General features: G+C 37.0%; 1 protein-coding gene and 1 pseudogene across 13 annotated transcripts in view; one reads left to right on the forward strand and one right to left on the reverse strand.

The window, feature by feature from the left end:
* DMD (dystrophin) overlaps window positions 1-13,635 on the reverse strand; it is a 2,446,616-nt gene that overhangs the window by 1,665,383 nt on the left and 767,598 nt on the right. For all 13 annotated transcript variants that reach the window (XM_032426633.1, XM_032426634.1, XM_032426635.1 and 10 more), the window contains exons 3-4: window positions 9,505-9,597; window positions 7,569-7,646 (exon numbers count right to left, since the gene is read on the reverse strand). In XM_032426633.1, coding sequence (XP_032282524.1) covers window positions 7,569-7,646; window positions 9,505-9,597 — 171 coding nt within the window. The remainder of the gene's footprint in view (window positions 1-7,568; window positions 7,647-9,504; window positions 9,598-13,635) is intronic.
* On the forward strand, window positions 1,575-2,424 carry LOC116646096 (annotated as a pseudogene).

Genomic DNA, 13,635 nt, shown 5'->3' on the forward strand with positions numbered 1-13,635 from the left:
ACAAATGTGGATTTATACTCTTGATTCCTTATACAAAACATTTTAAATTAATCAAATTGAATTTTTAAAAGTATTATTAATTTCTAATATTACACTATTATTATCAGAGTATATACTTTACAAGCTCTTCTTTTTACGTACTTAACAATACTCTCACTGCATCCTAATATATTAGCCATATTTGTACATAGGGAAGGAATATTTTTTTATGTATTTATCTTCTCCTATGCCTTTGGTAAGTTTGTACAGCAGAGCAGAAATAAGAAAGAACTCATAGTCTGTTTTCCTTTTCTGGCTCTGATGTTCCCCAGAAGCATGGGGAAGGGATATGATATTGGCTGGTTCCAAAATTAGCCAGAAACCATCTCTGCTCCCTGTCAGCAAATAGAGGTGGTATGCTTTCAAAAGTGAATGGCTTCCTGATACATGCAGCGTGGTTGGACCCTAGCCAACATTAAGACTCTCGGTATAGATAATCTCAAGTCCCCATCTGACCAGAAAATAGAGATATTTGGAATGCTGGTTATTCTCTGCCCCCTCCCCAGTTCTTCACCCCTTCTGTGTATTAGATGACTCATCTAGTATAAAATGACTTTATCACCTAGGACCTCTCACCTTCTGGCTTCCAGTTGAGCTTAAGCAATGAATGGCGTTGACAGGATATTGGAAGATTGGATAGAGAGACCAAGGTATCGATCTTCCAACTCCCCCAGCAGGCCAAGATTTGAGAGTAACTTCATTTTTTAGATACGTATGTCACAGTTGCTGGCCAGTGGCCCCTCTCACAAGGTTGGAGCTTTCATTGGTTGAAGGTAACAGCTCTCTCCCTTTCATCTCTTTAGGTTTAGGAATAAAGGCTATTAACTCATGCTAGTCCCTGCATGCTTCACCATTCATTGTTAGTTCCTTTAACTCTCCTCACATTTCTGTATCTATTCCCTTCATTACAGTCTCTTCAGCTTTGTCTTTGCAGGCTTTCTGTTTCATAGCAGAACTGTTAATAAGACACTTGGCTTCACAAGAAGACTTGCACTTCGGTGGTGAATCTATCAGTGGATACTTCAGTGGACTGAAGATGAATGGCTTTTCCCCTGCCTATGAAAGGCACCACATAGGTCTACTGATCTCTGGCCATTCCTAGGGATAGGGAAGAACATTCCTAATAATGACAAAGAATTTTCCGAATGCCTGTTTGAGAGCTCAGATTTGGATTTAGCAAATTTAAATTAAATTATAAACTATTGCTTTTCCTGCAAATCCAACTTTATGGGGCAGGAGGTTTGTACATAATGCACACATATTTTGTAGAATCATCTGTGCTTTGGACTATCAATGGGAGGAAAATCGTTATTAAATCTACAGTTTATGCTATCCGTATTCTTTCTCTCTCTCTCTCCCTCTCTCTCTCTCTCTCTATATATATATATATATATTTGCTGCTAAATGTGTTCAAATATGACAATGGCGAATTAAAGACTGAATAAAAATATACTTCTGACCCTGGGTTCCAGTCCACTGCCATCACCCACGAGGAACCAGCTCCAGCTCCCTGAGCTGCCTGGAGCTGCGTGCGAGGGGCCAGGGGACTTGGGACTTGGGAGAGCCCCAGGAGGCACAGGCCTGCGCTGGCCCCGCAGCACTCTGCAGGGCTACAAAAGGAGGGGGAACCTGTCCAGAATCCCTGCAGGACAGGCAACCTCAACATGGAAACATTCTGCAATGAAAATGAAGGAATGCCTGAGAACCAAGGAAAGAGGGAATACAAAGAATGGCCATGGGATGCGGCAAAAACAGAAGTAGCTTGTACTCTGGGAAATAAGGAAAAGTCAGAAAATGAGAGAAAGACAGATCACAAGGGAAAGGCGAAAATGAGGAAATTGTAAAGGACAAGGAAAAGCCAGGGACTGTGGCAAAGCCAAAAGAGGGAAAGCCAGAGAGTGAGGGAAAGCCAGAGTGCAAGGCAAAGCCAAAAGAAGAAAACCCAGAGAGTGAAGAATGAAGGAAAGCAAAAAGGAGAAGGAAAGCCAGCCAGTGAACCAAAGGCTGCAGGAAAGCGCCCAGCTGGGGATGGTGTACCCAGGAAGGCCAGAAGACAAACCAACAAGGGGCTGGCTCTGTGCCTCAAGGAATATGAGGCCATAGCCATATGCATGTGAGGAGTGAGGAGATAAGAGAATTCGATGAGGGATGGCCAGGGTAGAGGATGAGGTGAAGAAAACCAGACAGAAATGGGGAGATTTACAGGATCCCTTCCACCCAAGGGGCCCAAGGGAACTCAGGGGGTGGCTGCAGGGTCCCACAAAGGGGCTTCACAGACATTCCTTTTGTGTAGTGCCCCTGGCAGGCATTTGCCAGGCCGTGCTTTAACCTTATGCTAATAATTGGCTTTAGCTGCCTCTCTTGTTATCAGCAGCCTTTCGACCCAACTAGAACACTCTATCAGTAGGGGATTTTCACCCATGGGCATTGCAAAGACATTCTAATTTTTGGAAAAATAAAGCAGCTTATAATGTCAAAAAATATATTTCCATTAAATTTTCTTTGTGGTTTTAGTAGAATTTCTATTACACAGTAAGTTGTATTGTTTGATTTTATTTTTTTAAAGATGTATTTTTTTTTTATTTTTTTATTATGTTATGTTAGTCACCATACAGTACATCATTAGTTTTTGATGTAGTGTTTTATTTTGGAGAGAGGGAGAGAGAGCGGGGGAGAGGGGCATAGGGAGAGGGGGAGGGAGTCTTAAGGAGATTCTGCGCTGAGCGCAGAGCCCAACAAAGGGCTTGATCTCACCACCCTGAGATCATGACCTGAGCCCAGGACCTGAGCTGAAACCAAGAGTCAGACGTTTAACGGACTGCACCACCCAGGTGCCCCTGTATTTTGTTTTAATTACTGATTATAACTTTCCTGGGTAAAAATGGTACTCTCTTAAATACTTAAATTTCTCTTTGTTATTATTTATTAACTTTTTCTCTAATTTTAAAAGAACATATTTTATTAGCAGTTCAATTTATAGTAGCGCCTTTATTTTTAGTCATTGCCATCTCCTTCAGCACAAAGTTCAAAGCCTAACCATGTCTTCCCACGTTTGCCCCCCTCCCACACCCACCCTGCTACCTCTCTGATCCCCTGCTCTCCTGTGTTTTCTCCACACTCAGTCCTGTCCACCTAGTGAGTCCTATTTGCAAATGTTTGTTTTTTTCTCTTCAAGGTCCTTCTATCCCTCTACTTGGGCCATTTTCCTGTAGAGAATCCCATGGCTCACTCCCTCTCTTCCTTCCAGGCTTTAGCTATATCACAGCTTAACTGAGAGGTCTTCCCACACCTCCTATTCTGTTTATCTCTTATTCGTTCACTTAGCTATCACTACATTCTAAATGTTTAATGTCCCCTGGTATGTGACCGTAAACTCTATGACATAAAGGGTTGTGTCTGTTCTGATAAATGACCATAGTGCTCCTACCCCCTAGAACACAACTGAACACATAGGAGACACTCAGGAAATAATGTGCTGAATGTAAATATACTAACATTATTGTTTAAGGTATGATTTATAAAAATCTCCAATCGATGCCTTCTATAGTGGATTCTAATTTGAGAATCTGTGACTTTTAAAAGGAAATTTGAAATAGTCTTATCTACTATTTTATTTAATATGCAGCTTTATGGATATCCTGCCCCAGGCTCACTTCTTCATCTAATGTAGACTACCTAAGCCCATCTTTAAGGGAAAAAATCCTGCTCTTGAACATTCTCTTTGATTTAATTGTGTGTTTACTCTTCATGGTAATAATCAGAGACTAATAAACACGGTTCCTTGGAATCGTTTCCATTTCTTTTGTACTTTCTTCTGTTACAAAACAATGGAGAAGTATAAAATGATAATAAATTTACCTTTGCACATTTATATTCTGCGTCTTTTAGCCTGGGGCTACTTCAAGTAAAGGTTATTTCACTCTTGGTTTGGGTTTCCACTTGAAAATTTTTTACTTGAGATTCTGTCCTTTCATACAGAGACCTCAGTTTTATGCCATTCCCTATTAAGGCCCTTGCTCAGATGGGAGCAGGGTGGAAATCTGCTCTTGAAGGGCTCCTTCTCAAATTGAAGCCCTCATTCTGGGGTCTTTGCCTGCTGAAACAATGGGAGGTACTCAAGGTTTCCTATTTTCAGAAAGAAATACGACCATCTGAGAAAAGATCTATAATATACATTAATCATATTCTAATTTTGTATACTCACTTATCACATTTCATTAAACAATTTCATGAGAAAATACAGGATATATTGTCAGATTGATACACAGGCCATTGTTTGGCATTTGGGAGGTTGTAAGGTTAGGTTTACTTTACCTTTATAGGTTCCTCTGTTTCTTAAACCTTTTTAAAAATAAGTATTGAGGTATAACATATATACAGGAAAGTGTATTTGAGTGTAGACCTTGAAAAATTTTCTCAGAGCAAATGCTCCTATGTAACGAGCACCAGGTCAAAATACGCAATATTTTCGACACCTGAGAAGATTCACTTGTGCATTTTACTGCTTCACTCCTTCCAAAATGTAACCACTCTTCTGACTTTTAAACCCATGGAACAATTTTGCCTGTTTTTTGAAATTTAATTAAAAGAAATCACAGTAGGTATACTCTTGTGTCTCACTTCTTTTGCTCAAACCTCTTTCAGGAGATTGATCCATCCCATGTATTGTATATAGCTATCATTTGTTTATTTTCATTGCTTTATAATATGCTATCATGTGAATATACTGCAGTCATTTCCAGTTTAGGCTACTACAAATTAAGCTGCTATGAACATTCTCTCTCTCTCTCTTTCTCTCTCTCCACATACACATATACACACACACAACACACACACATACACGCACAGAAATGGTAGTTATATGCCTCAGAGCAAAACTGTTGGGTTATAAGAATTATGCAGTTTTGCATTTAGTATATAATACCAAACTATTTTCAATGGTTGTCTGAATTACATTTCCACCAATTAGGAGTTCAGGTTATTCCAAATCCTCACCCTCAGCATTATTAGCCCTTCTAATTTCAGCCATTTTTATGAATTTGTATTAGTAACTCATTGCATTTTTAACTTGAATTTCCCTAATTACTGCTAAGGTTGAACACTTTTTTATATTATTCTTCAATTTTTGAACAGCCTCTTTTGTGAAGTTCCTGTTCAAATTTTCTGCCCATTTTTTCTATTGGATTTTTTTGCTCATTCTGCAAAACCTAAAATTTTTAAAAATAAATAAACTATAGAGGAAAATCATAGGAGAAATCTGGAATGCTCAATAGTATAAAGGTATTAATTCTCCCCAAACTGATCTATAAATTTAACTCACTGTTGATCACATTCCAAACAGGATTTATTTGGAAATTTAAAAAATGATGGTAAAATAAAGAGAGAAATACAATGGGTCAGTATAACCAAGAAAACACTGAACAAGAAAAAAGTGGGGGAACCTAGCTCACCAGATACCAGGATGTGTTATAAAACTGCAGTAATCCACAGGGCATGGTATTTGTGCATGTATAAACAAAGAGAAAGTGGAAGTGAATTGAAGTCCAAAAACAGAACATTTGTATTGAGACATTTTTATGACATACCTAGTATTAGAGAGCAATGAATAAGTAACATTCTTTTTAATAAATGGTGTTGTGACAATTAGATTCCAAATGAAAAAAAAGAACCTGAATCTTAACTCATTCCTCGTCAAACTCAATAATCAATTCCTGGTGAAATACAGATCTAAATTCAAATGGTAGAACAAAGAAGTCTATATAGATGACAACAAAATATAATATCCTAATGGTTTTGGGCAGGCAAATGTTTCTTAAAAAGGACACAAAATTATAAAAGTGAACATTTATAAAAATGAACTGCACCAGAATGAAGAATTTGGTTTATCATTGAGTAAAATGTAATCCAGAGGCAGAAAATACCTTTGCAATGCATAAAATGAAGGATTCATATCCAGAACATATGAACAACTCATAATTTTGATGAAGTTCATTTTTCTCTTTTTGAATCATGCCTTTGGTTTCACATCTAAGAAATATTTGGTTATCTCAAAGTCACAGGGATTTTCTTTTATGGTTTCTCTGTTTTATTGCCAGAATTTCTTTCAGTCTTATATTGAAAACTGTGAAATTAATAATTATAACATATACAGGAAACCCAAAAATTCATAATCAATAACCAGTATGTGAAAAAAAACCCTCTTACCAAACAAAATCTATGGCTACATTAATCTACTATTTTAGAGGAGATCCAACAACCTATTGCTTAACATGGTATTTTCTTGGTGGGAAGAGATCAACTACATCAAGTCGACTGAAACCAATAATTCTTTGAATTCTCTGCTGTCTTCCTGGCTTTCATATTTTGTAATGGAATATGGGGAACTGAAAAAGATTTTTCTTCATGTAAATTCTAATATCTCTAAACAATATTCTTAACTTATGTGATATTGATCTTTCAAAAGGATCTATCAGACTAATATTGAGGCAAACATTTTATAGACCGTCTTATTCTGTCTGCAATTTGAAATTCTGCCTGAAAATTTGAAAATATACAGTTAATCACTTCAGAAATAATAAAAATGTATAATGTTTCTATAAAGCAATTTTCATAGATTAAATATGACAATAACGCTAAATTCATAAAATCAACCAAATGCTGCACAGCCTTCACTATCATTTCCCATGTGATGCCTTCTCTGTACCAGATGAGCTGAACAACATTTGGGGGAGGACACATCATGACTCATCTATCACTGATGATGGTTATTGTAAGAGTATGCAAGCAATTTATTTGAATTTATCCTTGAAAGAGAGATGTAATGTAATTAGGGAGGTACTAAGTGCCTGGTAAATGTATTGGTCAATTAGAAAGATTGTAGGAAGTTGGTGAGAAATCTCAAAGTCACTCTAATGAGACCAGAACTTCTTTCATCTACATACTTATTTAGGTATAATTGTTGACTTTCTAATACCATACATATATTTTCATCTTGTTCAACTAAATCAAACCTAGCAATAGGAAACAAATTTGCAGTTCTGTGAGTTGAAATAGCGATTGTTCTGTGTAACTTTCATACTTGGATGTGGTGTCTAATAAATGCGGCCTTAATTCAAACAAACTTTATCATCATCATGTCTGCACACTTGATACATAAAAAAAAAAGATTCAGCCAACTAAAAGCCATTTGTTGTACAGAACACTTCTCTAGGAAACTGAGGGTCACCACAGGACTTAATCTGTCTCCCAAATGTAAGTGCATCAAGTAAAATCCGCAAACAACACAGAGTGCCCTATCAGGTCTGACTCATGCCCTTCCCTGCCCTCTGTGACTGCATACATTTGCTTCCTGAATCATGTGATTAGCCACCAGCAGATCCACATGAAACAGAACACATACTCTTAAAGATCACTACTTTGATTTACTAGAGAACTTAAGAAGCTTTCCCTGCTTTGGGGGCCAAAGCCCTCACTCAAACATTAGGCATGCTGTCTCATGGTATCCAGACTCTGTCCAGGTCTCCACTTACATTATTTTTCTGCAGGACACGCAGTGCCTTGTTGACATTGTTCAGGGCATGAACTCTTGTGGATCCTTTTTCTTTTGGCTGAAAGTAAATTGAAACAATGTTTACTGCCCGGCAGAGAGACAATCTACTAGAAACGAAACCATTTATACATTTCACTTCAAAGTTTGACTATTTTAAATGAACTTAGGCTGCGAGGCATTAATATAATACACTTAAGGGCTTTGGGTTAATTGTCCTTGTCATAGAACTTTCTTAGCATGAATCAACCCCTCCTCAAGAAAAACGATAGCATTTTCTTTTCCTCAATAGAAGCTATTTTGGTTACCATCTCTTCATTCCATAGCCCATTTGGGGATTTCTGCATGACCAGGAAAGAGAAACAACATTGCATAAGGACTTCTTGGTAAGGGAGATAAGTGAGGTAATTTCCACACATTTAAGGAAAGTATAAAAGAGACTTGAGCCTAGAAAACTTATATAACGCCAAATAGGGCCAAGGGAAAACTTTTCTGTCAACATTACCTTAACTGCTTTCATCACTGAAGCTCAAAACCCCAAGAATCTTTGGTTTTCTAACCCTCACTCTCAAACCCCAAAATCCTATCTCATCCTACAATTTCTAAACTGACATTTGTACAGTGCATGACAATATGCAGATTAACTCATTTATCCAGTTGTGGAGTTTTAGAAACTCTACCATTATGATGCCTGCCATATTGACTTCTAAAAAGAGATATACATCTCAAGAAATTTTTTTTTAAAGATTTTATTTATTTATTTGACAGAGAGAGACACAGCAAGAGAGGGAACACAAGCAGAGGGAGAGGGAGAAGCAGGCTTCCCACCGAGAAGGGAGCCCGACGTGGGGCTTGATCCCAGGACTCTGGGATCATGACCTGAGCCGAAGGCAGACGCTTAACAACTGAGCCACCCAGGTGCCCCTGCATCTCAAATTTTTAAGGGCACAATAAAGTACAGATGGTCCCCGACATGATAGTTTGATTTAGGATTTTTTGACTTTATAATGGTGCAAAAGTGATATGCATTCAGCAAAAACCATACTTCACATTTTGAATTTGGATCTTTTCCCAGGCTAACAATATCCAGTATTCTACTCTGATAATGCTGGGCAGGGTCAGTGGGCCACAGCTACAAGTCAGCCATGCGATCATGAGAGTAAATGACTGATACACTTAACAACCATTCTGTTTTTCACTTTCAGTATACCATTCAATACATTATATGAGATAGTCAACACTTCGTTATAACATAGGCTTCGTGTGAGATGATTCTACCCAACTGTAGGCTAATGTAAGCATTCTGAGCATGTTTAAGGCAGGCTAGGCTAAACTATGAAGTTCAGTAGATTACGTGTATTGAATGCATTTTCAACTTAGGATATTTTCAATCTGTGATGGATTTATAGGGACGTAACTGTATGGTAAGTCAAGGAAGATCTGTATTATTAACTATAGAAACAATGTTGTACAGCAGATCTCTGGAACTTATTCATTGTGCATAACTGAAACTTTATACCTGTTGACCGGCACTCCCCATTTTCCATATCTCAAGTTAAGTGTTCTTGTCATATAAAAAATGAAATTAAACTTAAAAGATCATGATGACTAAAAGCCTTATAAAACATTCAATAACAAAGATACCAAACATTACAAATAAATAATATCTATTAATTAGCATAAATTACGTGACTGAAAAATTTCACCTTCTAGTTCTGTGTATGATAGAATATGCCAAAATAAAAATAAGATTACAAGATTGTTTTATTCAGGAATAGGTCCTGTATTGTTAGTTAAATGAGTAATTATTAAATTAGTGAATTTTACTAGATCTAGAACAACTATACTGAGTTAGTTTCTGGTTTCTTAGTAAATTATCCTAAGGTTAATGTGAACTTTCTTATAAATAAGTCACGTACCAGTTTTTGCCCTGTCAGGCCTTCCAGAAGGTCTAGGAGGCGTCTCCCATCCTGTAGGTCACTGAAGAGGTTCTCTATGTGCTGCTTCCCAAACTGAAATATGAAATATACCCAATCAAACAAAGCACTCTTCCAGTGATCCATTTCCATGACTATGCCTTTTAAAATTTAAAGTTATGTTTAAGAATATTTAATGTATCTAATCTAATGTATCTAATTCTTCATCTGCCAAGTAAAAAACAAAAAACAATATATCATCATTAGGTCAAATCTATTTAAAAATTTTTTAATAACATGAGTTAGATATCTGTAGCCTAATTGGTCTAATTAACTCAACTTTTTGAATGCTGACTCTATGAAGGAGAGAGAAGTACACATACAAAGAAACAAAGTCCACATACAATTTGTCCTGGGTAGGTGCTTACAATTTAACTGTTTCATGTACTTGGCTCTATAACATAATCATAGAAGGCCCACCATCCTGCATCCCTAGAGCATGCTTTCTCTGAATATACAGTTTGAATACTGCCTCAAAATGATCCATTTTCATATTGCATGGCTCAGATGTTAGAAAGATCTGATTTTAATTGAGTTGAAATACACCTGTGACATATTTGTGTCTATTTTTCTCAGTTCTTTACTTGGGAATTGTACTGAGAAAGAATAATAACCACTCATAGCATCTCGTATTTTGGTAGCAACTACTCATGAGAAACACTTCACCAAATGAGTGGATCTTATCTTTGTAATATAGCTGTGGGTTAGTATTCATATACTCATCTTACAGATGAGAAAAAGAAGTTGAACATGTGGCTCTTTGTCATGAAACTAGAAGATGGTGAGGCCCAAATGCTGTCCCAGAACTGTCCAACACTTGGTGGGGGGGCTGGTTTTTCCTAGCTTATCATGCTGCTTCCAGGGCTTTTTCCTCCTTCCATCTGATTATCTTTCAGATATTTTATTTCTTCTGTCATGCCCCCAAATATTTTCTTTTTCTGGTTGAAAGCCTACAATCCCTTCATATAAAATCATTCACAACTCTTTCATCACCCAGGTTCTCTGGAAAGTCCTCATTTATCAGTGACAGATGTTTATTGAGCACCAATAAACCTGAGCTAGGTGCTGGAGCATACACTAGTAAATCACACAGACACGCCCCCAGCCCTTGTGGGTCTTTGAGTCCAGCATGGAAAGCAAATATTCCCAAAAGGCAATACTACACAGAAGCAGTAACAGGGACCCAGGAGCATATAACTTTGGGAACTCCCCTGGTATGGGGACCAGGAAAGACTGTCCCCAAAATGTCAGATGATGGGACTAACATTAGTTTTCAGGCGCTTGGGTTAGTCTCATGCATTCCTCGATCACATGAAAACTTTGCATTTCAGGCAGGTCAAGAAAAATAAAGAAGAGCCTTGGTTACCAGGCAAAGGGCATCCCTGAAGCTTGCAAGATTAAAGACAGGATTCAGGCTCTCCCTACAACCACACAGCCATGTCCATAACAAGTCCTGTCAATGCCTAGGTGTTTCACCTAATGAAACCCAGACCCCTGCAAAAAGGCCACCAGTCCTTTGAAAATCAAGCCACATATATGCTTTGACAAAGATAACTACAAGTTATTCTTCTGAAATTCTACTCTAATAGTTCTGCTTAAAAGTTCTAGGGGAAAAAAGAAGACAACACAAAATACGAATATGTAAAAACACTTTACTACACATTATGTACAAGTAAATCTCAAAACAACACGCCGTTTTTTTATGAAACTTTAAGGAAAGCTTTCTACTAATAAGAAAATGAATGCATGCTTTATAATTCTCTCAAGAACCTCATATATAACATGGAATCACTTGGCATTTGGAGGGTTGATATTAAGGCTTTACTTTCAAATTGGATGAAAGTCTACAGTGCCTTAAAAATGCTGTTCTCTTTTGTTTTGTTTTGTTTCATCCAGGAGCAAAATTTTACAGATGTATTTGAGAAGCAAGTGTCTTCTAAATTTATTGACAAAAAGAATATTACACACTGAAATGTGTCAAGTTTTGAAGAAAATATAGTTAGCTGAGAGAGATACTTGTTCTTGTTAAAAATATATATCTGGATGGATAGATACATACACACATACTTACATACATACATAACAAAGTCTGTCAAACCAGGAAGGATGTGGGTAGCAAAATGTTCATTCAAGAAGAGCAGGGGTAGAGAAAGAAATGAGTATTGGGGCACAGAGTAAAGCATGAACCTCAAGGCCATAGGGATCATCTAGCATCCAAGACACAAGGACTATAAAGCTTATGCTTTGGGGCAAGAAGTCTAGACAGTGGTCAACAAGGGAAACAGGATCTTGCTTTGATCCAAACTCATATACACAAGCCAATGTATTTTATAATTCTTTCTTTTAAAATGGAATCAAACAAAACGGAGAGAGAGTGAAGGACTGTAGGCTAATCAGAGTCCTCCAGGCACATCTAGTTGGGACACTTAGAAAGCAATGAGGGAACAGAGAAAAAGTTCCTGCTATCATACATGACTCTCATAACTCATAAAATCAAATACAATTTCTATTTGTTATATTCACATTCTCTAATAGCGTGCTTCTCAGAATGTTCCATCAAGGCATCCTTCTAGCAGATGAGATTGAATGAATTTACCACAGGTCTGGCAGTATAAATTAGACAGTGACAGCAGTTCAAAATGTCTATGAACACATAGGTTTTATTTTTTTTTTAATTTTTTAAAATTAACATAGTGTATTGTTAGTTTCAGAGGTAGAGTTCAGTGATTCATCAGTCTTATATAACACCCAGTGCTCATTACACCATGATCCCTCCTTAATGCCCATTACCCAGTTACTCCATCCCCCTACCCTCTTCCCCTCCTGCAACCCACAGTTTACGCATATGTTTTATGTTACAAATTCATGGAAATGTTGCCTTCGTCTCTTAATGAATGTTTGTTTTAAAAGCATTTTCAAGCCCTCATGAGTGAAATTTCCCCTCCTAGGTCCAATTAAAGTCATGCTCAATGAAATGTACAATATTTAGCCTATAACTTCATGGATCTTCAGGTGCTGTCTTATTCTTCCTGTGGTATGGAGACCCCAGGGAAAGCAAAACATCTCATTTCTCTTGGATGGTTTTCATTTCTTTCCTAGATTCAAATCCTCATTCCATAACATTATAGCTATCGTATAAGAAAAGTAGCACACCTTTGAGAGGCAGAAATAGCTGACTTTTATTTATTTTACTGGGTATTATTTAAATTTAAATTCAATTAACATATAATATATATATATATATATATATATATATATATTTGTATATACATATATTATTTGTTTCAGGGGTACAGGTCTGTGATTCATCAGTCTTATATAATACCCAGGGCTCATTACAACACATACCCTGACTTTTAAACTGGAGTCTTTTATTCACTAGCTGCACTGTCTCAGGCAGGTGACTTAACCTTTCCAAGGCACAATATACTCTAGTAAAATGGGGATTGAAATAATACCACTTCAGAGCACTCCTCTGAGGTTTAAATGAAACAGTGTAGGTGTGCTGACAGACTGGCAAATAGTAGGCTCTCAATAAATATAGGATTTTTTTTTATTCTATTACTCTTTGACTTCTCTTTCTCTGGCCAAATTCTAGATATAAATACAATTATGGTACATTAGTGAATCTACTAGAAAGTGCAGAGCTCACATACAGTGTGTTCTGTTTTTTCTTAGTTTGGTATCCCTGTAAGAGCAAAAGTCAAAGGGGGAATATGTCATTCCATATTCAATTACTCACATACTGGTAAACGTGGATGACAGTCAGAGGCTTCAAGCCCTTTCTCTTTTTTCTTATTCTTTGGGTTACTTTCCATTAAGTCCTCTTTTGTTTACGCCACTTTTCATCTTCTACACGTACCATGCCTTTTTGTTGCAAGTGACATTTATGTCATGAAAACAGTAATATTTTTTTAATTCCTTATCTTTAGTGGCTTTCTTTTCAAGTATATGAAAATTATTTTGTGAAACACACAAAACATTAAGCCCTTTTTGGGCCACATGACCCTGTGGCTCTCCATCTCCAGTCCCTTTCATGACTAATATTTTCTTTAAAAAGTGAACTTTTGATAT

The sequence above is a fragment of the Phoca vitulina genome, unplaced genomic scaffold (genome assembly GCF_004348235.1).
Source record: "Phoca vitulina isolate PV1807 unplaced genomic scaffold, GSC_HSeal_1.0 scaffold35, whole genome shotgun sequence".
NCBI classification, from domain to species: domain Eukaryota; kingdom Metazoa; phylum Chordata; class Mammalia; order Carnivora; family Phocidae; genus Phoca; species Phoca vitulina.